Source organism: Dunckerocampus dactyliophorus, chromosome 4 (genome assembly GCF_027744805.1).
Source record: "Dunckerocampus dactyliophorus isolate RoL2022-P2 chromosome 4, RoL_Ddac_1.1, whole genome shotgun sequence".
NCBI classification, from domain to species: domain Eukaryota; kingdom Metazoa; phylum Chordata; class Actinopteri; order Syngnathiformes; family Syngnathidae; genus Dunckerocampus; species Dunckerocampus dactyliophorus.
The window spans coordinates 17334917-17360157 of NC_072822.1; the positions used below are offsets into that span (position 1 = coordinate 17334917).

Sequence of the window (25241 nt, forward strand, 5' to 3'; positions counted from 1 at the left end):
TATTACGGTGACGTCGCACGGCGGCTTCCGGCGCGGTTTGTGTTCCTTAAACCATTCATTTGTCCAAAATAAAGTTGTATATCCTCGTTTATTCGACCCGAAACCTACATTAAAAAAGCTGCAATGGTTTCTCTGAAGCGAGAAAGAGAAGATGAGTTGGACGACGACGACGACGAGGATGACGGAGGTGAGTTTTATGTATGCTACTTCACTGCAGCCTACACGAGAATGAATTAGCTAGTAGCTAACGACAGCATTACAAGGAGATAGTTACTTGCTTAACACCGGTTGATACAGACATAGACAACATAGTTTATTAAACGTTATGCAAAGGCCATTCCCTGATGCTGAACTTGTTCGACATATTAATAGTCCCCCATCCATTCATCTGCTATGTAGGTTTGCTGGCTAGCATGTTTAGCTTGCAATGTCTCATCTCACTTTTACTTCATGTTGCAGTGCCAGTCAAAATAGGACGAGGACGTGTAGTAGAGGATCGAAGAAGCCGACACTGTCCATATCTTGACACCATAAACAGGCAAGATGCATTTAACGTGTAGGGGAGCCTGAGGTAAGATGAGCCAGTGGATACGTTGATGCACCCCTTCTAGCTAACCGCGCGCATGTCAAAGTTCAGTTTCTGCATATCAGGTTAAATAACCGCGGTGTCACGGCAAATATATCCAGGTCTAAAATTATATATTATACATGTAACCCATAAAATCACGTGAATCATTTTCCTAAAGATTAGCCAGAATTTCTAAGCTTGCCTGTTTTTTTCCCCCCAAAACGGTGGCTATGATGCAACGTTAACCAAAGACTATGGGGTAAATTGAGCCGATTATTTACCCCATTAGAAGGCAAATTTAGTGTTTGTGATATGGTAACATTGTAGAAAACGTATCATGCTGAAAACCGAGGAAAAACAAGCTGAGGCTGGCTCAACACCCCTTGAAGAGATGGAGAGAGCAACCAGTGATGTCAAAATCCGTCAGATCAGTGGCAAAGGAGAGACATTGACAGGTGAACATTGAGGAGGTACATGCAAAAGAGAGAGGGAAAGACAGTAAAGACAGTAGGGTACGGTGGAACAGTAGCAGCAAATAGAGTCTTTTCAGAGGAGGTGGAGAAGGAACTAGCAGACCATACCAAGAAGCTGGCAGAACAGTTCCACGGCTTTTCTCCAAGAAATGCCTTTAACTGGAATTGGATTTGGTGGAAACAAAGATTATTTCTACAGTCAGCAACTGGAGAGAGAAAGATTTAGCAATTTAACCAAGCTGGATCTTTTGGGTCTCCCACTGAGATTCTACCCTTACCCAAAAATCAGCAGCCTAGAAAACAAGCAAACCAAAAGCATGTGAAGGCAGGAATCCTGACTGATACCCTTGAAAAGCAGGTAATGGAACATGTCAATGAAGAGAGACAAAAAATAAACAAAAAGGACAAACAGAAAGAAACAAAGAGCAAGGAAAGCTGAAGAAGAAACAAACCCAGAAAAAGCGAAGTGGAAAGCACCTCTGAGGAGAAAGATGTTGCCATCCCATTTGATGACACTTGTAAGCATGAGCGCTCCAGCGATGAAGGAAGTGAACCAGATGTTTCAGATCTGGTAGTTGGTGACTTTGTCATTGTAAAATTTGCATCCTAATAAAGGAGCCACCATTACATTGGCTTGGTTGACAGACTTGTGGGCAATGAAGTGCGTGCCAGATTTCTCAGAAGAAGCCCAGGGATCACTGGTCGTAAGAAACCCACCTTTGCATTCAAGGAAAAGGATGAGGCATCTTTCTCCAGGAGTGATGTGCTGAAGAAGCTACCTCAACCTCAAAAGGCTTGAGAAATTGCAAGGAGGGAACGATGCTTCAAATTCCCCTGCAACCTTGACAATGGGAATATTGAATAGTTGTTTTGAAGGTAACTGATCGTTTGTTCTCACCAGTTCAAAAAACGCTTGAAGCTGTTTGTGAGCACAATGCGCTCAGGTTTACATTTTAAAACTTAAATGGTCAGTTTACTGTGATTGCTTACTTTACCCACTGACTTTTACAACTTTCCCCTCACCTGGGGCAAGTTGAGCTACAGGAACATTTCTTTTGAGAAGTCATTATTTTGGTCAGCGCTGTCGGAGATGCATTCTGTTGATTTCATTTGGCAGGAGAAATCCTGAAATAAAGGAGAAGAATAAAAACAGGATTGCTATTGCAACAACACATCATCAGTAGGGTAAAACTAACCTGTCTCACGATGGTCTAACCTCAACTTCACTGTCACACTTATTTTGCTTTATCATTTTCTTATGTTATTTGAGAACTGGCAAAGTTGAATGTTGAATGGGAAGTGAAAGAATGTATTGGCAATTGTATATACCGTACGTATGATATAATCCTTTATGTTTTCATTCTACTTCCGTGACATTTTCACTTAGGTCCAGGACAACATAATGTGGCTCATCTTACCTCACTCTTCCCTATAACTAAGTTCAAAATACTTACAGGTACCCAGCTCAGCTCATGTTTTGTATGTTTATTCATCAGGAGTGTGTTGGACTTTGACTTTGAGAAGCTGTGCTCCATCTCTCTTTCCCACATCAACGTGTATGCCTGTCTTATATGTGGGAAGTACTTCCAGGGTACGTACATTGTCTCACTTAAACATCACTTTGTTGTTATTGGACGACACTACTGACTTGCCTTCTTGTGTAGGTCGAGGTCTGAAATCCCACGCATACACCCACAGTGTCCAATTCACTCACCACGTGTTCCTCAATCTGCACACACTCAAGTTTTACTGTCTGCCGGACAACTATGAGATCATTGACTCGTCATTAGAGGACATCACGGTGAGTGAAATATTTGTATACATACCATTTTTTTGAGATAGCGCCTGTACTGGATCTAATTAGATTGTGCAATGTTTTTACTGTACTCTTGTGAATATGTGGTTTGTTGTCATTTATGCTTTCACAGTATGTGCTGAAGCCAACGTTCACCAAGCAGCACATTTCAGGTCTGGACAAGCAGGGCAAACTTTACCGAGCGTACGATGGAACAACCTACCTGCCAGGGATTGTTGGCCTCAACAACATCAAAGCCAATGACTATGCCAACGTGGTCTTGCAGGTATGAATAACCTAATCATTACTTACTTTTCTTGAGTTGTAATTAAAATAAGAGTTCTCAATTTTATCTGACGGCTTTGAATTTTCAAGGCCTTTTCCAACGTTCCACCTCTGCGGAACTACTTTCTGGAGGAAGAAAATTACAGAGGGATCCGCAGACCACCGGGGGACATCATGTTTCTCTTGGTGCAGCGCTTTGGTGAGCTGATGCGCAAACTTTGGAATCCCAGGAACTTCAAGGCCCACGTGTCTCCCCATGAGATGCTCCAGGCTGTTGTGCTCTGCAGCAAGAAGAACTTCCAAATCACCAAGCAAGGTCGGAATTATGTGCTTACATTTGTGAAGAATAGGAAATGAATTGAAATGTTCTATGGCGATAACTGTACACCTTCTATGTCTGCCCTGGAAGGCGACGCTGTGGACTTTATGACTTGGTTTTTAAATGCTCTCCACGGTGCTCTTGGAGGCACAAAGAAAAAGCCAAGTGAGTGAGCGGAAAACAGTTGAAGCTGGGACTGATAGTTTTTTATTAGAATCTATGTGTAATCCATAAAATGTAATGATTCATTTATATGATTTAATGTCTGTTTTTCCGTCATTCCAGCGATCATTACAAAAGCATTTCAAGGCTCCATGCGGATTTTCTCCAAGAAACTACCACACCCAGATTTGGTGAGTTTTTTTGTTATTTTTCAACTATTGAGATGACTCATAGAATGCAAGTTGTAAATTGTAATTATGTGTGCAGAACTGGTGGTCCTCTGATTATGACGTTTCGTGGTTACAAACATGCTCCAATAAATTAATCAAAAACAGTGACTTTCAGTGAAGTTTATGGCTGGTGAGGCACTGACTCTTTTGGAGTTAAAAAATAATGTTAATACTGGTTGCTCATTAAGAGCATACCCAAAAAAAAAACATGCGACTAATTCACTTTGGTTAAAAAATGTTTTCAGATATTCTTAGTCCAATTTATTTGTTTTTTTTATCAACTGAAAAACATTTGTGTCCTTTAACTTTTTGTCTGTATATCTTCAAGAAAAGTTCTCATACTTTGTAAAAGTCTGATAACCTCCTGGTGAGGTTGGGTATATAATCCTCCATCTTGGCAGTCAAATTCATTCATTCAATAGAGCATAAAAATATCTTGCATTTGACTTGTTTGTAAATCTAGCTCTCGACAGCACTGCTGTTTGTGCATGTCAATAAAGTAAAAAAAACAAAAAACACAGGCTTTTCCTCTGTGCGAGGATGTCAGTGACAAGCACCTTCCAGCTCACGCATTCCCCCACCCCTTCAGGATGCATTAGTACTTGCAAGTGCCTCCTGTATGGCAGTTCTGTTTATTTTATTGTCCTAATAGCAAGAATAATGATGACACACTTATATTAGACATTATACAGGCTTTAGAAATAATATTTTTGCAAGATTATAATATTGGCAACATGCTGACAAACAGAAGCTGGCAGACGCTGTGATCCCAATCAGTGTGCACTCAGAAGGCAGGCAGGGAGCTAAGCCGAGAAGCCACTCTCACAGTGGCCTCACATTTGACAAGAAATGAGCAAATTCTGTGATTTTTGCTTAAGAAAATGTTATTCATATACAGGACCACCTGTATATGAATACAGGCTGTGATTATGTGTTGAAGTGCATACTTTTTAACATGTTGTCTTTTCAAATATTTGAGACTCATGTGTTTCCGCTAAAGCGGTACAGGGATCACCAAAAGTCACAGTAAGTCATTTTAACTCCAAACCCCTAAAATGTTTACATTTTTCCAGACGCCAGAGGAAAAGGATGCGCTGCTCCTGACCGAGGAGTACCAGGAGCAGATGTCTGAGTCTACGTTCTTATTCTTAACGCTTGACCTTCCGACTGCCCCCTTGTACAAGGATGAGAAGGAGCAGCTTATTATCCCTCAAGTGCCTCTCTTCAACATCCTATCGAAGTTCAACGGCGGGACAGAGAAGGTAACAGTCGACTTATATATTCATCTTTGGTTTCAGATATATCAGTAACAGTGTCACAATTAAACAAAATACATGATTCTTGGCTGATTTTCTGCCGATGCCAATGTTTAATGAGAGTATTTAAAAAGCAGCCTTTTATTTGATGTACTTTCAGGAGTACAAAACATACAAGGAAAACTTCCTGAAAAGGTTCCAGCTGACCAAACTTCCACCGTACCTCATTTTTTGCATCAAAAGGTTCACAAAGAATAACTTTTTTGTTGAAAAGAACCCCACCATCGTCAACTTCCCCATCACGTGAGTGTTGGTCGTGAACTAAAGCCAAGCACTTCAGTCAAAGCTTAAAACCAAACCAGTCATGTAGATGATGGGAGGTGATTGTTGAACTGAGTGTGTCCAAAATTGCATTTGCTTTTCTTCTTGTTTATTTGTGTTTCTTTCATCAGGAATGTAGACCTTCGTGAGTACTTGACAGAAGAAGCCCAAGTCACAGAGAAGAACACAACTTATGACCTTGTTGCTAACGTTGTGCATGATGGGAAACCAACTGAAGGAGCCTACAGAATACATGTCCTGCATCATGTAGGTTCAGACAGATGCCATTCGATGACAATAAGCGACTCTGATGAAAGTGTCATGTTTTAAACTTGTTTTGGTCTTTTGTGTCTTATCAGGGAACTGGGAAGTGGTACGAGATGCAAGACCTGCAAGTGATTGACATTCTACCCCAGATGATTACACTATCAGAGGCCTACATCCAGGTAAGTTGTGCGTGTGTGTGTGAGTTGGTGAAATTAAATGGAGCAGAAGCTGAATTATCTATTTTAGCTTTTTGCATAAGTCACAAGCATATCGTTTTCATTATGTGAATTCAAAAACTTGAAAGAGCAAAGGATGCGGATGTGGCATTCTCATCCATATTATTCATATTTTCACAAATATAGCTCCTGTAAAAATAATATAATAAACAGTGGAATCTCTCAAGTCAGTCTGTACAGTTCAGAATTAAACCAATTTTTCGGGGAAAATATACCTCAAACACACTAAACTGCAGTTTGAATCCTGCATGACACGTGAGACCTGAGTTCAGCAAGTATCAAAGGATTCAATCTGCTTTGCTTTTTGTGGCCTTTTTTATATACATACACACATTCATAAAGATGAACCGCCATCACATGCATGACATCACACGAGACGTCAGCACACGACTTCAGTGTACTTCATGTGAGCTCAGTCCAGTTACCATAAAAGGACTAATTATGTCTTAGTCCACAAGAAGGGCCATGGTGTTAAGAAAAGAGTATGAGAAGAGAGTAAAATGTCCAATCTTGGATAACGGCACGAATAAGTATGGCACCACAAGCTATAAGCAAGCTATGCAAGCCATATATTCAGCATCAAATTGTGCGTTATTAAAGTTAAAAGTAGTTTCGTCATTGATTTGCAATAGTTAACCTCTGTGTGATAATTAAGAATGTTTTTACAAAAATAAGACGTGTGGACCTGCAACACAAAATCACATTTGCTGTTTTAAAGTTAAGAATATTCAAATGTTACTTAAAAATGGCTTGTACAGTCTGTATAAAATATCAAGATTTTATTATTCCAAAAGTTTGAATCAGAAATAGCTAATTTCCATTATGACAAAAGAAAATATAGTTAAGATTTTGTTAGACCTTGGAGGTTCCACTATATCAGCAAATTTGTATTTTCAGGTCTCAGATTATACTAATTGCATTTTTATCTCTTGTAGATTTGGAAGCGACAGGGGAGTGATAAGGACACAAACAACCACACAGGCGCGTAGTGGTCAAAAGAAGCATCACGAGGCAAACAGGACATTTTTTAGTTGCATACACAAAAAAATCTCAATCATCTACTTTTTTTTTTCTCCAGTTTGTATTTTTATTGTGTAAAAGTTTTTAAATAAACATGCTTCTACCTGTATTTTGTACATCTTACCAAATAAAAAAATGTTAGTTCTTCTGTAAAGCTTTCAGTCAATGTTTAATCAGCTGTATGTAAATTGTACACATTCGTTAATTCAGTATACATACGGCCCTGAAAATGTGGTAGTTGCAATTGAATCCCAGACACACTTGTTCTAGTTCACTTTTTCGTGAAGACCAAATTTAGAAAATCTCCAAACAAAAGCACTTTTCATAAAACAGTTTAAAATATGTCACAGGAGAAGATTTTATGATTGTGTTTGCACAGCTAGTTGATTGAGCTATTCACTTGTGCTTCTCACAAAAGGCCAGGTTCTGAAAGGAGAAAATCAAATTGGTTATATTAAAAAATAGACCAATAATCAATGTCCACTTTCTAAAGACCAAATAAAATATGGATAAATAAATCAATGAAATAGGTTGAATAATAGACACACAAGTCATCCTGTCAAAGGGAATTTATGAGAGGAAAGACCACATGAGTTGATCTACAAAATGACTTCCTCTGCAAATTCATAGATGTACACTCACTCAATTATTATTATTTCACTTTTTAACCTGTCCTGTTCAGCAGCTTAGTCATGGAGCATGAGTGAACTGTAGGATTTTTGCCAGAACAGTTTCATTTACAACAGATGAATCTGGCATACTCTTGCTGTTCCTGTTTCAGTTGCATAACTCCACACCACAATTGAATGGCTTCCTCCTGGCTCATGCCACAGCTAGTAATTAATTGTAATTGCTCACAAAAGTTTTGTTGTGTAGGAACAGTTCACAAGTGACTTGAATTCCTGTGAAATAATTTGTCCTGTGCACTTACTTCACAAACGTCTGTATGGTCCGCCTGGTTTCCTAAACCCTGCTGCAGTTGTGTGCCATAGATTTTGGTGAAAGCCTCACACTGAAAAGAAAATGCATTGCTTAACTGCTTATATAAAGAAATGGGAAAAAAATGAATAGATCCTCAGTCAAGGAAGACCACCTATCCCAGCGGACTTGTGGTGACAAATGGAGTACACCCTGGACTAATCACATGTCAACCAATCACACACACCTACAGGTAGAACATGCAAACTCCACTGTACTAAAATAACTGCATGATGTTTTAGAAGGGTATGGAGGTTTAAAGACTCAGAGCAGGAGTAAATAGCCCCACCTTTGGTATGGCATTGTGGTGTTGACCACAGACAGACTGGAGGAAAGAGGATGTCTGAGACTGCGTGGCATTGAGACCCAGGTGAAGTCGGCTCAGCATAGCCAGTGTGCGGCACGACTCGCAGTCTGAGGGGACGGGCAGCTCTGGGAAGGCATCACAGCATCATAACTTGGTTATAAAGTAATAGCTGTCTGTCCTATAAAAGAAGCTGCAACTAACCTGGAGCAGGTGAGTCCCTGAACAAACAGAGATGTAGGAGCATACATATGGTATGAGGGGCGGCCGACGAAAGCAGGAACTCAACTATCTGTACACCGTATTTGTCAACAAAGTCATCACACTGGGTCTTGTAGCTAAGAGGAAGGAGATCGCAAACCCCATCCATGAGCTTCATTAAAGCATCCTACAGACAGAGGAACGACATTGTGACATCAGGCACAGTGAAGAACATAATGAAAGGTGTTGGAACCGCTGTCTCGTCACATATTACAGCTGTACATCTTTGTCTATCGTAATGTTGAGATGTCATGTTCTGATATTAACCCCCCGCTCTCCGGTGGGATACAATGACTATCAGCCTCAGCAAAAATGAACAAATACAAAAACATACCTCAGTCATATTCTGGGGCAACATAGTCTCCAGTTTCTTGATAACAAGCAGGCACAGGGTGCACACTGGGTTGAATTGTTCCTGTAGAAAAGAATTTACACTTGTATTGTATTGTATTGTATGTACTTTATTTATCCCACAGCGGGGAAATTTACTTATTACAGCAGCAAGACAAGTAAAGAGAACAGTGTAAAGAAATTGTAAAATACACAGCATCCGAGCACATTAAGAGATTCAATACAACAGCGGCTTAATGCTCAGTTTTCATTGATTTCACTCTTTAAATCATTTATCATTCTTGTGCAGTCAGTTCAGTATACTGTACATTCCACTTCTGATTTCTTATGCTTACATGAGTGTGGGTGAGTGCAGTTATATCTCTCACGGTGTCACGTTGGAAAAGTTTCCCTTCCTCGTCGTTGTGGGCCGCACACAGCCCAAAAGCTGAACAGGTTGCTTTCACTTCCTACAAAAGATAGTCATGCACAATCATTAGAAACCATGCAATGAGGGCAAATATTCAACATATTTCTCTCATTAGAGTACAGAACATACATTTTGACCGAGTGTTTGTCGCAGGATTTTGGGCAAATACACCTTTAGCTGAGAGTCACAATCGGAGGCCTCGTTATCTGGGAGGTGTTGGCAGAGTGCATGCAAGGTTTCATACACATGCTCCTGCAAAAGCCATTTGTGAGAAGAACACTGAGAGGTTGTGCAAAACAATTGGTAGACAATGCAACATTCTGGTGTAGCTGAATGCAACTAGAAGACAAATGAACAACATTCCCACCTTACGATCTTTGCTGGAAATCATATTAGCAGAGAGCTGGATGATGTGGCTGCACTCTGAACACATGTCAGATGTCTTATGAGAAGAGGACACAAACATCACTTGTCATATATCATGGTCTCGTGTTTAAATAAAAACATAATAAATATGTAATAAATATAGTAAAAACGTAATATTAAGGAACATCATGTGATTACATTTGCACCATTTAACATGTCCAAGTCTCAATATAGATTACTGATCATTCATTCAATATTTTTTTTTTCATGTTGACACTTACATAACTTAGTTAGCTTACATTTTGGCTTAGGTAAAGGCTCACTAAGAAAACATCACTTTACTGTTTTCTGTAACAGATGAATTTCCCTGCTGTGGGATTAATAAAGTACTACTACTACTACTACTACTGTAGCAAACATGAACGTGTATTTGCTACTATGTACAACAGTCATGTGCATGTTTTTTTTTTACATGCATTTTTTTTTAAGTCTTACCAGAGATTTGTCCTTCATAAATGCCAGAGGGTCTTTGATGAACATGAAGTCTCCTACCAAGGAAAAAAACCCAAAGATATATATATTTGAAATCTAGTAATTTGATGAAATAAAAAAATATGGATAATCAAATGAATGAGCATGTACATATCCCGCAAATATTGAATCACTCCCGCCCAAATAAACCGCACCCCTCCATGCAATAATCTTACAGTATGTTCCAGAATAACAACATATGCACAATAGAGCAAGTGACATGTCAGTGACTGATGCAGACGTTAAAATGTCAACCTTTATCTTACCAGGGCACAGAGACGCCATTAAGACCACCAGGCGAAACCCAAAAGCAGACATCATTAGATAGCTGGAAGAGGACGAAATGAAATGCTGATGACTTAGATTTATTTATCTGGGCTGTGGATTCTGACGCACCGGAAGTTAGCCTTTTTTTTCCCATTCAACTTTATTAATGCCTTACAATGCCTTACAATTTACAATAACATAGTGTCAAACCATGGGCATTAACAAATAACAATTGGATAACAACATACAATAAGTCATATAGAGATTAAGGAAATAAAAAATTAACAGAAAAGTGATAAATACATTTAGAAGGATTTTTTAAATTTAAAAAAAAGATAACAATAGTAATCAACGTAAGATACACCAGGGGACATGAGCAATGAAAATTAAATTGAATTAAGGATATTGAAGTGGGTGCACAGATTTATAGTCTTGATAGCTTTCTTGTTATTAACAGAGGATATTGATTTGAGGTACAGCTTCAGTTCTTTCATGAAGACATAAAAGAGGGGTTTCACTTTGGCAAGTTTACATTTGTGGATGTAGAATTTACCGGAAGTTAGCCTTGTTAGGAGGCATCCTTGTAAGGTCGCGTACTAATGCGTCAAGACCCTCGTGACAGGGAGGAAGGCGCTTTTTGTTTTGTATGACGTCACATATGAGGGGGGGTGTCGGAGACCCGTAAGGAACTGGTCGGCCACAACGTCCGCGAAATTGCGACGGTTTTTCGGGACTTGTATATAATTATGTGAACGCTGAGGCGGTCTTGAATAATTCAGTGATTTTCTGTGACAGAGAAAGGCCGTTGCCATTTCCCAATGGCTTGTTTGGGACTGGTGAGCTAGCATAGCACAGAAGTCGCATGGGTTCTAGTTGTACACTTACATACGCCAACTCAATAGACATTTTTAAAATGATGCATTTACATAGATTTTAATGCTCTAGTAGTCATGGGTAGATATGGCCTCGTGAAGCGTTGTGGCACATTAACCAAACTATCGATCCAGTGTCTGTACTGTGGCGCTGTGTTGCTCAATACTGACATCTATTGGATCTTAAGGGGTGCGGTTAACGGTACATGTTGCACTCTTGAAAGGGAGAGGGTGGACGTTCGAGCCCAACCCTGGACAGCATCTGTACAAAAAAGACGGCCGGGCCCAGTCTGAACCATAAAGTCCGTAGCCAAATTTTTGTCCTAGTCCACCCCTGATTGCAGGCAATATAGTCGAGACTCAACTGACATTGATTCAATGACTATATACAATAATATTTAAATTAATGTATTTTATATCTTAGATCAAGTTTAAAATTTCTTTGATATCTTTAAATTACATAGTCAATAAATAATGACAACGTGCCATAATGTGAAAATCAAAATGAAAGTGTTGTGAATGTGATGTCGCCTATTGTCTTTAAGACAGGGAAGTTTAAAAAAAAGATAATTTTACTTCTGAGGAAGTAGTAAAATGTTTGTATACTATCCTATGTGTATTGATGAGGTGCTTTTCTTTACATCGGACAATTCAGTAAAACAAGTACGACATATAACCTGCAGAAAATAAATATTTTCAACTGAGACTTACTGAAATGCAGATGAATTCTGTCAGCTCAAGAGGATATGAACTGTTCATACGACGGAATATTAGTGCCACATTGAAAAAAAACAACTGATATTTTGAGAATAAAGTCGTAAATTTACGAGAATAATTCTGACTTTTTTTCTCGTAAATGTATGACTTTATTCTGGGCTCTCAGATTATTTTTTTCAAAAGCCCCTTGAGCTCACAGAATTCATCTGCATTTCAGCTGTGCTGTATTTTCACTCTCACAATGACACGTAATATTCAGACGTTATTATCGTAAATTTACGACTTTATTTTTGTAATATTGCGACTTTATTCTTGTAAATTTACGACTTTATTCTTATGAATTTATGACTTTATTCTTGCAATATTATGACCTTTTTTTTGTCAATTTACGACTAGTCTCGTAAATTTACGACTTTATTCTTGTAAATTTACGATTTATCTTGCAAATTTCTTGCAAATTTCTGACTTTTTTTCACGGAAACGTATGTATTCTCGGAAATTTACAACTTTGTTCTCGTAACATTACGACTTTATTCTCGTAAATATACAACTTTATTGTCATGGATTTACAACTTTTTTTCTTGTAAATTTACAACTTTATTCTAGTAATATTACGACTTTATTCTCGTAAATTTACGACTTTATCCTCGTCAATTTACAACTTTATTGTCATGAATTTACAACTTTTTTCGGAATTAAGGTGTCATAGTTCAGTTGCACATTATGTATCGTGTTTTTTGATTAGTCATTTGCTGCCATTCATGTTTCAACAGTATGACCTGAAACAAATTCTGACCAAGCAGCGCATTTCCGGGCTGAAAGAGCCTACAACCTGCCAAGCCTCAACATTAAAGCCAATGACAATTTGGTCTTGTAGGTATGAATAATACAGTGGTCAAGAAAACAAGCAGCAAAGCTCCAAACACAGACATGAACGAAAACCAAAACACAAACGCCATAAAACAAATATAACAAGAAATTGCAGCAATCACATAAACGCTGCAAGATCAGAAACAAATGCGAAAGAAAAATGCTGCAAATGCTCCAAATCGCCAAAACAACAGCATGACAGAAATACACTCCTGATCAAAATTTTAAGACCAGTTGAAAAATTGCAAAAATCAAATCGGTAGCAATGTAATGTAAAATGTTACAGCCAAGTGTTTAACAAAGACAAATGTACCTTTTCATTCCACCTCTTCACAAGTCAGACAACTTTCTTCTGGGCGTCCACTCATGTCTTTAACCCATAAGAACCCACGGTGACACGAGTGTAACAAGCACTTTGAAGGTCCCAGTCTCTTCCTTGTAAAGCTTTATGTCTGATTTTAACTTGTTAAGTCCCTAAGCGACACATACTAAACATCCTGGTGTGATGACCATGTGACAGTCATGTGACTGTAGCAGGAAGTGACCTCTCCAAAATGCAGGTCTGGCCTGTGTGCCCACTTCAAGGAAGCAGCTAATTTCAAAGAGCTGTTTTTTGATACTACATGTAATTTCAAACACAGGTTAGGTTCCATGCTTTGATAACATGTCCTAAATGACTTTCAACCTGGTCTGACCATATTTGTTGAAGAATGTAATATCAAAAAAGTAACAGAAATATTGCTGTAACATATATGTCACATCGGCTTTTTAGCCTTAAAATCACAATGAAGAAACTGATGTGACCCATTTGTCACAATAACAAAAATGTTAATAATCCACCCAATTAATTTAGCTGTTTCAATTATATTAAGATGAAATATGTTTTGCTGGTCAATTAAAAGTGTACTGAACAATTACAAACACAAAATAATGTGAAAGTATTTGGTTTGTGTTACAAAACCATCTTTGCAAATCTGTACATCATGTTAACACATTTTTACTATCCCATGCTGATCCTACAAAAATTGAAATATGTTATTCTTGTTATTAAATATTATATTATTCCGATTTCATTTGTAGTATGAGAAAGAACACACGCTACACTTGTTATGATGCACTGGAGGCCATTTTGGGAGATGATAGTTAGTTTGAGGGATGTGATGATTGCTCAGATGAAGACCCTGATGACCCTCTTTACAATCCCAATCGTCAAAACAGACAGATTGACGAGTCAAGTGAGTGTGGTGGTTCGGACAGTAGTGAATCAAGTACACCAGATGATGTACCACAACCAAATGAATTCAGGGCAGCAAAATACATCTGTCCTCAGAAAAAAACAAGACACTGTCCATGGCCAAAAATAAGGAACTGAAGAAGGAACTGTCCAAGGGAAAAAGTTTTCTTGGAGGGAGAAACCATTTGAAGCCCCTGAGTGTACATTCAAAGGACCACCTCCAGACAATCTTCATAGTCCTCTGGAGTACTTCAGAAAGTTCATAACACCAGAAATGCGATGTTACTAAAAGGATCAAACAAATTTGTACAGTGTACAAAAATCTCTACATCACAACAATGTTAACACCAGTGGAAAAGAACTGGAAATACTGATTGGCCTCTACCTGTGCATGGGTCTTTGCCAACTGACAGCAAATCGTGCATACTGGGAAAATGACACAAGGTGTCCCATGGTAGCTGACGTCATGTCAAGTAATTGTTTTCAGAACCTGCAGGAAACTCTGCATTTCATTGACAACACGGATGTATCAAACTGGCAAGCCACAGATTCCAGGCAGAGGTTGCCACTAGCCTCATTCTTTGGCAGGCACAAGGAGGCCGCCCATCACTCGATGCCACATTTCTACCACTACCGCTGCCCAAGAGGGTTCGTGCTGGAGATCCAGATGATGTTCTCACTGACCAAGTCGCACATTGGGCTGTGAAATGTGACAAACATGGCTGCTGCAAACTCTGCAAAGTCAATGCAACCACCACTCTCTGTGAGAAATGTGATGTGCGTCTTTGCTTCACTGAGGAACAAAACTGTTTCAAGCCTTACCATGTGACCTAGGCTAAATGGCTGAAGAGACTTACCAGACATAAGAACTGAGAAAATGTTTTGGGCAAGGTGCTGATGATACAACAGTTTCATTTCTCTTCAGCGTTTACGCTTTTTTGCACAATTTATGTTTGTAGGTCTGCAGCTATGGTAGTTTATTGCAAATGTCCCCAAATAAGCAGTGTTATTTATTTTTGATGCATTTGGCATACTTTGTGATGCAAAGCAAAACTGATGAAGAAGTTTGTGAAACCTTGCTATTGAAGTCACAGTTTTTACATATGTTATGGAAATACAAATAAAAAGGCATTTTGGTGGCCCCAAGCAGTAAAACTAGGGATTGGAAAATGAAGCTTCATGAAGCACTTGTGATATTTTTGAAAAATTCCACGGCATCTTTAAACCAAGAGTGCCATATAGAGTAGTCCAAAAATAACACAAGTGCTTATGAAGCTTCATTTGTCCATCCATCACTTGTAAAAAACGTCAGGTTTACTTATTTTCAAAGAAGGAATATGTTTACCACTAACGCCCAATGTAACAAATATGTAACAACACAGATCTTTGATAATAAAAAGTGTTATTTTGAAAAAAACTTGTTCTATGTGGTCCACTTGGTCTGTGGTATAGCCCGGATAATTTTCCTTTAAGGATAAATGAGTCTGGGTTCTTATGGGTTAAAGGTGGACATTCCTCAAGTCTTGCAAACTGAAAAATGGAGCCCAAATTGTGAATTTCCTCACTGGGGATGCTTTGTGTGTGGCTCTTGCCATTTTCAGTTAGTGAAAAGTATTGGGTGAGTACAGGTCACCGAGTTTGCCGATGAAGAATATTCAATTTCCTTTCTGTATTTTGGAAATGTGAATGCCATATTTTAGCAAAACATTTGAAATTAAACCTGAAAGTGTACACTTGAGTTATGTTTCTTGTTCCATTTCAAATTCATTGCGGTAATGTACAAAGGCAAACATGTACAAAAAAGTCACTGTCCAACAACTGATTACGGTATATTTTATGCCGGCGTGACGCCAAAATAGCTTCACAAACATTAGGACAATGCATGTTTTGATCAATAGATGGGAGTAGAGAGAACTAAATATGGTACTAGAAAAACCTAACACAGGACACAATATTATAGTAGTAGTCGCCTCATAAAGTAAAATGTAATTTGGAATGTACAACTGATTGAATTGTTTAATGTCCTATAAATACAATCTTTTGTCAGACAAAACGTAAGATTTCTCAATTTTAACTATGACTGGCATCAAGTCCAAAACGAGTGAGTGTATGTTTACAAAAAAATAAATGAAACTTACTGAACTATTTGTTATTAATAGTTAGAGTGACGGGAAAGAAGGGCTAAATATTTGGGTTTCCTGGGGAAAACAGGAGGGTTGGCAGGTATGCATAAACAACTTAATTGCAATGCACTTAACATTAAACAAAGAAAATGAAAATAGAAAATTGGCTACGCCCTACTCATGTGCCAACAAACACAAAGGCACCATCTTGATTTAATCATAAAAGATTGCTGAAGCTGATGATTGAGGTGTTTCAGCTGGCAGCAAGTTTTTTTTTAAACCCTTACTCATGCAGTCAGTAACCTCTCATTGTTATGGGATGTCATTTGAATACATAGCAAATGTGCTGCTATCGTTCAGGCCCTGCCTGAAGAAGCTAGCTCAAAGAAGATACCCAGCAAACGCCTGACGTTTGGTCGTAGTCAGTCCCAAACCGTGTCAGCACTGGTGGAGTCTGGGGTAGAGGGTAATTTCATAGATGCTAACCAGGCGGCCGACATTGGTGTACCGCTCATGCCTATAAAGACTAGCTGGTAGCCGTCTGGCCACAGTCACCCACCCAGACTGAAACCATAACTCCCATGCTCTCTGGAAACCATCAGGAGAAGATTTATTTTTTGGTATGGCAAACCCCTGAGGATCCCTTGATCCTGGGTTTTCCGTGGCTCAGACAGCACAACACCTACATTAACTACAAGTGTCTGTTCCACGCAGAATCTGTGTCATTCCTGGGCAGCATTCTGGGAAAAGACAGTGTCAAGGCGGACCCGGAGAAAATAAAGGCGGTGCCAGAGTGGCCAACACCTCAGACCAGAAAGGAGCTGCAACGTTTTCTGGGGTTTGCCAACTTTTAGTGCAGATTTATTAGAAATTTCGGCACACCTGTCTGCAATACGACTTAAACTAGTTTCATTTGGAACCCCCATTGCAGAAGAAGCATTCCAGGAGCAGTACATTGTCGAGGTGGACGCCTCAGACAAGGGGGTCGGAGAAGATCAAAAGCTGCACCCATGTGCTTTTTATTGCAGGCGCCCCAGCAGAGAGGAATTATAATGTGGGTGACAAGGAGCTGCTGGCGGTCAAACTGGCCCTGGAGGAGTGGTGCCACTTGCTGGAGGGAACTGACCAACCATTTCTGGTATGGACAGACCACAGGAATCTCTAATACATCCAGTCAGCTCAAAGGCTAAACTCCCGTCAAGCTAGATGGGCTGTGTTTTTTAGTCAATTCCTGCATGCTACACAGGTGTTCTGCCAATGGCAACACTTAGTTTAAATCTATATAAAGGTAAGGCTGCATTATAAGCAATACTTTACACTGTCAGTCGTAATGTATTACTGTAGCAGATGGTCCAGAGCAACGTCACATCTGGTATAAATGATAATTTCCCTCAGAAGATGATAATTTTAGAAGAAGCAAGGGGGTACAATGAAATTCCGTCTGGCAACATCTCCTTGTAGCAGCAGTATGTTATATTCATAAATATAATGTGATATAAATAGTAAAAATAAAGTGCAGAAAACGTTAAATATTTGCAACAGATGCAAGGGGGCGCACAGTGGCCTACTGGCTGGCTACACAATCAGGAGATCTGGAAGGTCGGGCATTCGGAAACTCTTGTCACCACATCTCTATTTTTTGTGAGTGGCCCTTGGAATTGTCCTCTCTTTTCCCCACTATGTGGCGCCCTAGGCATGCGGGCTGCCTATTGAGGACCTAGGATCCAGTTTGTTAAAAACACAAATACTGTAAAACTAAATAAAAGCTTCTCTGTTTCATGTATTAAAACCACCTTATTGTACACTCAAGAGTACTTTAATTGACTTTGACTGGAGAATGAAACTCATGCGTAAGTCCTTGTAAAGACTCAGTTTCAAGATTGTAATTTGCATGAAAAACAGAAAAATAAACTTTCATAAAATACTAAACACATACACACACATCACTTATTTTTTATTAGAACAATGCACTTACCTGATAATTTCCTGTGAAAGTGAAGTCAGATTTGTTATTTTTACATTTTACAGTGGTTACCTTTTTATAGATGTGTGATAAGTAGGAACATCAAAGCCGCAACCGTGACACAAATCACCCTTGCACGATGAAATTAAAGACTTATTGTTTACATTTCTCATGATTGACATACGGAGCAGTGGAAAAGGAGATGAGAATGAGAATCTTTGGGATGTGCACTTAAAGGAAAACCCCACTTTTTAAAAAATGTTGCCCATTATCCACAATCCTTATGTGCGACACGAACACACGTTAAAGATACACCAACCTCGGATAAGCGGTAGATGGTGGATGGAAAGGTTACCAAACGTAGTATAAAAAACACTCCTTTTTATTACAAATTAGTGTCATTAATTAATGTCATTAAAACAACTACATAGTGTACTGTATATTGACGGAACTTGAAGAAAATTTGAATTGTAAAGCAAATTTGAATTTGCTTTAGCTGGATTGTCTGTTTCATTTTGAATGATGCAGTGATTAAACAATCACCATTGACACTTGTAGCGGAGTCATTTATTTCATTGTGTTTGTTTTAACAACAGCTTAAACAACTGTGTTGATAAAACCAGCCAAAGTGTCCAAGTGACCACATATAAGACAAGATAAGGGAAAATGGCAGTTTTTTTTAAAATTTTGCCCATCAACCACAACCCTCATGTGAGAAATGAACACAGGCCGTTTTTGTTCCTGTGCGTTCTAAAGATATACAAACAGCTAAAAAGACACAGGTAATTAATGCACGTAATGGGACACACCTTTTCTGCCTACAAAGCCCGTTATTAAAACATCTCCAAAAACCTTCAGCAAGGTAACCATGTAGTAACAGGCACATTCATAATAACGTGATATTTACAGTATTTTGCCATACTTTTAAACGTATGTTTTAAGCATTCCGAGAACGTGCTTTCTGGGGGCATTGATTTCACATAGCAACATCGAAACAAACGCCTACACCTAGCATTAACTTCCAAACTCCAAAATAAAAACACAGCAGCAGCTCCTGTATGCTGCGTTAGCTTTCGGTAGTAGGCTAATGCAGTGTTCCCCAACCTTTTTTGACCTCACAGATTCTGTTAATAATTTTCACGGACACTATTTCTAGTGTCAGCCAATGCGTGGAGGTAGTCCAGTTCAGTAGTTCGCTGAACGGAATTATGATGTTGGCAATCGGGAGCTGTTGGCAGCGGTTCTCGCCCTGCAGGAGGGGAGGCACTGGCTGGAGGGAGCAGCCCATCCCTTCATCATCTTCACGGATCATAGGAACCTCTCATACATCCGCTCGGCTCAATGCCTCAACCCGTGCCAGGCCCTGTGGGCGGTGTTCCTCACAAGGTTCGACTTCACTCTGACCTACCGTCCCGGTTCACGCAACGGCAAACGGGACGCTCTCTCCAGAATGTTTGCATGCCCTGGTGTGGAGAACCTTCAGGAAACTATCGTCCCCCATTCCCGCATCCTGGGCCCATTGTTCCACGATCACCTGCCACCCTGGAGCTAGACGCATGGCCATTCTCTTCTCCCAGCGCTTCTGGTGGCCTTCCCTCCACGCCGACACAAGAAGTTTTGTGACCGCCTGCTCCGTTTGTGCCAGGAACAAGCCTTCAAATCAGCAGGCTTGCTCCAGACACTTCCCATCCCTTCCCGCCCCTGTTCGCACATCGCTATGGACTTTGTGACGGGTCTGCCTGCCTCTAGCGGGTTCACCACCACTCTTACCATCGTGGACAGGTTCTCCAAATTCACCCACTTTGTCCCTCTACGCAGACTTCCTTCTTCCCTGGAGACGGCCAAGCTCCTGATCCAACATGTCATTCGTCTCCACGGCATACCTCTTGATGTGGTGTCGGACAGAGGCCCTCAGTTCTCCTCAGCCACCTGGAAGGCCTTTTGTAGGTCCTTGGGGGCCTCTGCTAGCCTTTTGTCAGTGTACCACCCGCAGTCCAACGGTCAGACGGAGAGGGCCAATCAGGACTTGGAAGAAGCCCTAAGATGCGTGTGCTACAAGCATCCCACGTCATGGTCTTGTTATCTCCCCTGGGTGGAGTACACCCATAACACCCTTGTGTGCTCTTCCACCGGTCTCTCCCCATTTCATGTGGTCCACGGTTTCCAGCCTCCAATATTCCCCTCCCAGGAGGCAGAGTGTTCTGTTTCGTCTGTGGCCTCCTTTCTTCGTCGGGTCTATCGGGTCTGGTGCGACACACGGGCTGCTCTGTCACGCACCGCAAGGCGTAATCAGAAGATAGCAGATCATCACCGCAAGCCGGCACCTAATTACCAACCTGGTCAAAGGGTATGGTTGTCGTCCCAGGACCTGCCGCTGGCTGTTGAGTCCAAGAAGGTGGGCCCCAGATTTGTTGGACCGTACGAGGTGTGTATGGTGGGCTGCTAGACTCAAGATTCCCCCTTCCTCAAGACACACCCGGTGTTTCACGTGTCTCGTCTGAAGCCAGTTACAGCCAGTGACCTCTGTCCACCGCCAGTGCCTCCTCTCCCTCCTCGCTTGGTTGATGGACACCCTGCCTTTACGGCCAAGACCATATTGGACGCCAGGAGACGGGGAAGGGGTGTGCAGTACCTCATCGACCAGGAGGCCCTGAGGACCGTTCATGGGTTCCTCGGTCGCTCATCCTTGACCCCACCCTCCTTTCTGAGTTCTACCGTAAGTTCCCCGACAAACCAGGCAGTCCGCCAGGTGGCGTTCATTGAATGGGGGGGGGATACTGTCACGCTCGGCTGTGACATGTCAGCTTGTTCGTTATCGCCTGACTGCTAGAGACCTTTTTGGACTTGTTATGGGCTCGTTACTGCTCAGTTTTGCGTCTTCCAGAGGCTAGTTTTCCGCACTTGCATTTATGCTCCTCAGCTGCTGCAGGAAGGCGTAGGAGTATTCCGCTGTTTTGGATGCTACTCTGCACGCTGAATGTCTGCTGACTTCCTAGTCATTCGCCTCTGTATCCTTGTCTCATTCTTTTCTGGTACTAGCCTTGCTACCTGCTTGCCCAGTGGCCCGCCTGTCTCTCAGGTAGTTTTAGTTTCTCGTTTGTACTAGTAACCTTTTGTCGCGGTGCTTAGGACACTCTTGTAGCACCATTGTTTTTAGTTGCTGTACTTTTTTGACTACAAAAGTGTCAAGTAAAGCTTCTATTCTTACCTGGAAGTGTCTTGCCTCTGCATACTGGGATTCACACCTGTACATCCACGCACCACTCGTGACATCTTCCAGTAAAAGAAGGAATACAGAAATGTTACTTGAGTGTAAATGATTTATAAATAACCAATATTTGTGTTTAAATTAAAGTATTTGTTGTATTAGTTTCTCCAATATTTAACAAACAAATGGCTGAGAGTGGAGAGACGTTTGGAGACGTTGCTCTTTTACTTGTCATAATTATGCCAACTACAGGTTGAAGTGGTTGAACCAGGATGCTACCTAAGGCGGAACTAGGAAGAACAAAATAAAAAAAAAAATGCTCCAAATTCTTGGTAACGAAAGGTGTTTCCACTGATGCGCCTATAAAAGCCCATAAGAGCACAACTACTTCGAATTCTTTGGCCAGAATTGACACACGTTGGAACTTCTTTAATCCAGGTTCTCTCCAACATGTATATGCATTTTTTTGTTCATCCTGTTTTATTATTTATTTTTAATGTGTTGATCAGCGTTATGTGTATGTTCGTCATGGAAATATAATGTGTTTTTCCCCCTTTCCAGAAATGTTTCGGGGTGTGTACCTGCTGCTTACGGCGCTTTGGTTGCAGTGGCAAGTGAACGCACGTAAGTGTATATAACTTGAACAAACAAATGTCATTGTGTATATTTTACAATACTCTCATGTTTATCTCTACTTTCTAAACACAATGTATGCTTTGCTCCGCATTGAGTGTCTTCGATGCATTGCAGGCGCAAAATGTTTTTTTTAATGTATCGTTTGCTTTCAGAACATCTGAGCAGGGAGGAAATTGAAAAAGCTGTTAACGCTGCCATCACTAAGGTGGACTCTGCATATGAGTACTCAAGACAAGAGTGAGTTTATCTTTTTTTTGAGAAGGCAGAAAATGTTAACCTTTTATTAACAAATGAAAGGCGTATGTTAGCGACACCTTCAGTCTACTGAGGGTTAATAACTGATGGATGTAACAATATGCTTATTTTCTTCACTTGAATTGCATCTTCTGAAAAGCGTCGCCAATATAGTTTTTATAGAATACGTCCTTAAAAAGGACAGTCAATCAGCTTGTTTTTTGTAGAGCACCAAATAGCAATAACACTGTATTCAAGGTGCTGTATACTGGGGAAACTGGACAACTAAAAACACAAAACAAGCAGCAGGACAATAAAAAAGACCAATAAAATAAATAAAAACAACAGTCAATAAAAACACTTTCATTCTGTAAAATCAATGTTTCATGCAAGGCCAAAAGGAATAAATGCGTTTTGAGATGGCTTTTAAAAAAAGACAGTGAAGGTGCTTTTTAGGTATTGTTGAAAACATTTTGTTAAATTAAAGGTACTATTCCTCCTTGGCTATAAATTAAACTTTTTTTTCTAAATATAACACCACCACCATCAGCTAGCATATGTTACCAATAGCGGTTTCAGAGAACAGATTGTCCGCCACAAAAAAACCTATATTGCAGTTAAACTGAATGAGATTTAGTTGTTTCACCCGAAAAGAGGGGAATGGCGTTAATGGCTGTCAATCACTTACAGCACGCCGTCTCAGGAAATATTTTCAGGTCAAAACTGCAAATTATTAGTATTTCCATAAAAAGACTTATGATCGGCATATGCCGATAAATGCCTTTCAAAGCCAATCACAAAAAATGATCGCCGTGCGGCAGCGACATGACAATTCATGTCACGACAACGCAAACATGAATGCGCATGTGTGCTGTGTCATGTAGGGTTCCCAACACCCGTATTGAGCCGACAAGCAGTGCACTTTGTCCCGTATTGCCGCGAGAATCAAGGCTAGTCTGTGAAACCTCAATGGTTGCTGTTTGACAGCTTGCCACAATTAATGCCAGTGTGTTTGATCACTCCCTTGTCAAACCTATTGGTGTTCGACTTCTGTTGCATATTTCTTTAAACTCTTTTGTAACGGATGCCAGCTGGTGAGGCTGTGCAAGTGTACGTTGGTAAACCTCACTCCCTCTGCCTTAAGAGCAGCGCTGACCACGCGGTCGACAATCCAGGCTTTTGGCCGTGTGGTCAGCGCTCTCGCTTCCCATTGCGAAGGTCCTGTGTTCGAGCCCCGGAGTGGGCGGTGCGAAACAGTGTGGGTTACACTTTGCCAAGCTGTCAGTTAGCTGCGGCCTTGACCTTTTACTTCAGTGACATTTTGTTTTTAAAACAAACAAGCAAATCAGACACTTTTCCAAAGGCTTTTGGAGCACAACATTATATTGTTACGGATTTATATTATGACTAAACAAGCCTGTTGTGGATTCTACAAACAAATTAGTCAAATTAATGATAGGCCATGGGTGTCCAAACATTTTCCACCGAGGGCTGCATACTGAAAATCAAAGGATGTGCGCTGCCACTTTGACAATTTTATATATTTTTTAATTTTGTAAAAAGACTGAAAATAACATTAAATATACAATATTTAAAGATAAAGCTTAGTTTTATTATTAGTATCAGCATTTCAGCTTCTTCTATTTACATTTTGTGTTATTGCTCTATTTTTCACATTTTGCCTGTTTTTTTTTGGTTAAATTTTATTTCTACAATGTACTGCAGGCCACCAAAAAACAAGCTGTGGGCCACAAATGGCCCCCGGGCCACACTTTGGATACTGCTGTGTTAGGCTATACAGTAATCCCTCGATTATCACCGTGAATTAGTTCCAGACCTGACTGTGATAAGTGAATTTCTGCAAGTAGGATTCCTTATTTATAAATTGAATATTTTTATAGTTAGAGCATAGAAAACCTGTTTATGACCTTCAACAGTAAATACGGGTTATAACATTATTAGAGCTTCTGAGACATGAACTTACACCCCTGTAGTCACTTTTGCACTCGTATTACCCAATATAGTAGACATAATAAGAGTTAATAAGCCATTTAAGACAAAACTAAGACTCGTATGCACGTGTGTAACTAGAAATGTGTTTCCTAGGGAGGCAGAGTGAGTGCCAGACAGAGTTCAGAGTTGAGTTTTATCTTGCTGTGGGTTACAGCTGCAACAGTAGCCTGTGTTTTTCCATCCATGCATTTTCTATACCGCTTGTCTTCACTATGGTTGCGCGTATGCTGGAGCCTAACCCAGCTGTCTTCGAGCGAGAGGCGGGGCACACCCTGGACAGTTGCAGGGCACAAATAGATAAATGACCATTCACACCATTCCTTTAGCCATTTTTATACTTGAAAATGCGTAATTTAAGCAAATATATGTAACATGAGCTTAAATATGCATTTTTAAATTAACTAATATATTTTTGAAAAACCATGATAGAATGAAGACGCAAAATTCGAAATCGAACCACAAAGTAGCGAGGGATGATTGTATATTCAATGATAGCTAATTTTAATAACTAACATTTATTAAATTGCTGTAATTATCTGACAACAAACATAACTAATTTTACCCTCATCTGATGTTTGTTACAGCCAAAGTGCAACCATCCATGTTCTTATGTTTTTCGATGTTTCTTGTCTTTTCTTCTTTTTTAACAAACTCATTGGTTAGTGGTACACCGTTTCACTAAGACTAGCTAGTAACAAACTGTATGTTCTCCCATTGTATGTGTCAAATATTTTTACTTCTCTAAGTATAAAACTGTAAAAACTGTAAGTATTTGCTAAATAAATGTTTGACTGTTGTAGTACTGCGTTTTGGTTGGCGCTTAATCACGTCACCTTTTTGTGTGTGTGTGAGTGTTTCGTGGGGTGTGACTTGCTCTGAGCGAGGGCAAGACACATGAAGTTTGAATGCTAGCACTCCCATTGCAGTACCTTGCCAAGGCAGAAAGCACCTTTAATGCATCTCTGACTGATG

The 25241-nt window shown here is 40.1% G+C and overlaps 3 protein-coding genes across 4 annotated transcripts in view; 2 read left to right on the top strand and 1 right to left on the bottom strand.

The window, feature by feature from the left end:
* Positions 1-7030, top strand: usp39 (ubiquitin specific peptidase 39). Its single transcript, XM_054773250.1, has 13 exons — positions 1-187; positions 460-538; positions 2538-2632; positions 2706-2842; positions 2970-3122; positions 3212-3437; positions 3531-3605; positions 3726-3793; positions 4906-5094; positions 5249-5391; positions 5541-5676; positions 5769-5855; positions 6848-7030. The coding sequence occupies exons 1-13, from the start codon at positions 124-126 to the stop codon at positions 6899-6901; spliced, it is 1506 nt and encodes a 501-aa protein (XP_054629225.1). The 5' UTR covers positions 1-123; the 3' UTR covers positions 6902-7030.
* The window catches only part of sftpbb (surfactant protein Bb), a 26855-nt gene continuing 8555 nt past the window's right edge, over positions 6942-25241 (bottom strand). The window contains exons 2-12 of one of the 2 annotated variants that reach the window (XM_054773252.1): positions 21387-21451; positions 10399-10460; positions 10097-10149; positions 9603-9677; positions 9365-9487; positions 9162-9275; positions 8810-8890; positions 8419-8602; positions 8200-8342; positions 7864-7944; positions 6942-7358 (exon numbers count right to left, since the gene is read on the bottom strand). In XM_054773252.1, the coding sequence (XP_054629227.1) occupies positions 7329-7358; positions 7864-7944; positions 8200-8342; positions 8419-8602; positions 8810-8890; positions 9162-9275; positions 9365-9487; positions 9603-9677; positions 10097-10149; positions 10399-10460; positions 21387-21451 (1011 nt within the window). In that variant the 3' untranslated portion in view covers positions 6942-7328. Of the gene's footprint in view, positions 7359-7863; positions 7945-8199; positions 8343-8418; positions 8603-8809; positions 8891-9161; positions 9276-9364; positions 9488-9602; positions 9678-10096; positions 10150-10398; positions 10461-13171; positions 13271-21386; positions 21452-25241 lie in introns of those variants that run through there. The other variant, XM_054773253.1, reaches the window with a different exon arrangement.
* The window catches only part of LOC129179689 (eosinophil peroxidase-like), a 13180-nt gene continuing 9886 nt past the window's right edge, over positions 21948-25241 (top strand). The window contains 2 exon segments of the mRNA XM_054773254.1: positions 21948-22010; positions 22175-22259. Coding sequence (XP_054629229.1) covers positions 21950-22010; positions 22175-22259 — 146 coding nt within the window. The 5' untranslated portion in view covers positions 21948-21949.

Bases quoted from the DNA above. Each gene is read 5' to 3' on its own strand.
- usp39 (XM_054773250.1), top strand. From the start codon at position 124: ATGGTTTCTCTGAAGCGAGAAAGAGAAGATGAGTTGGACGACGACGAC. The intron at 5,095-5,248 runs GTAACAGTCGAC...ATGTACTTTCAG, and splicing joins TCAACGGCGGGACAGAGAAG to GAGTACAAAACATACAAGGA. The intron at 5,392-5,540 runs GTGAGTGTTGGT...TTCTTTCATCAG, and splicing joins ATCGTCAACTTCCCCATCAC to GAATGTAGACCTTCGTGAGT.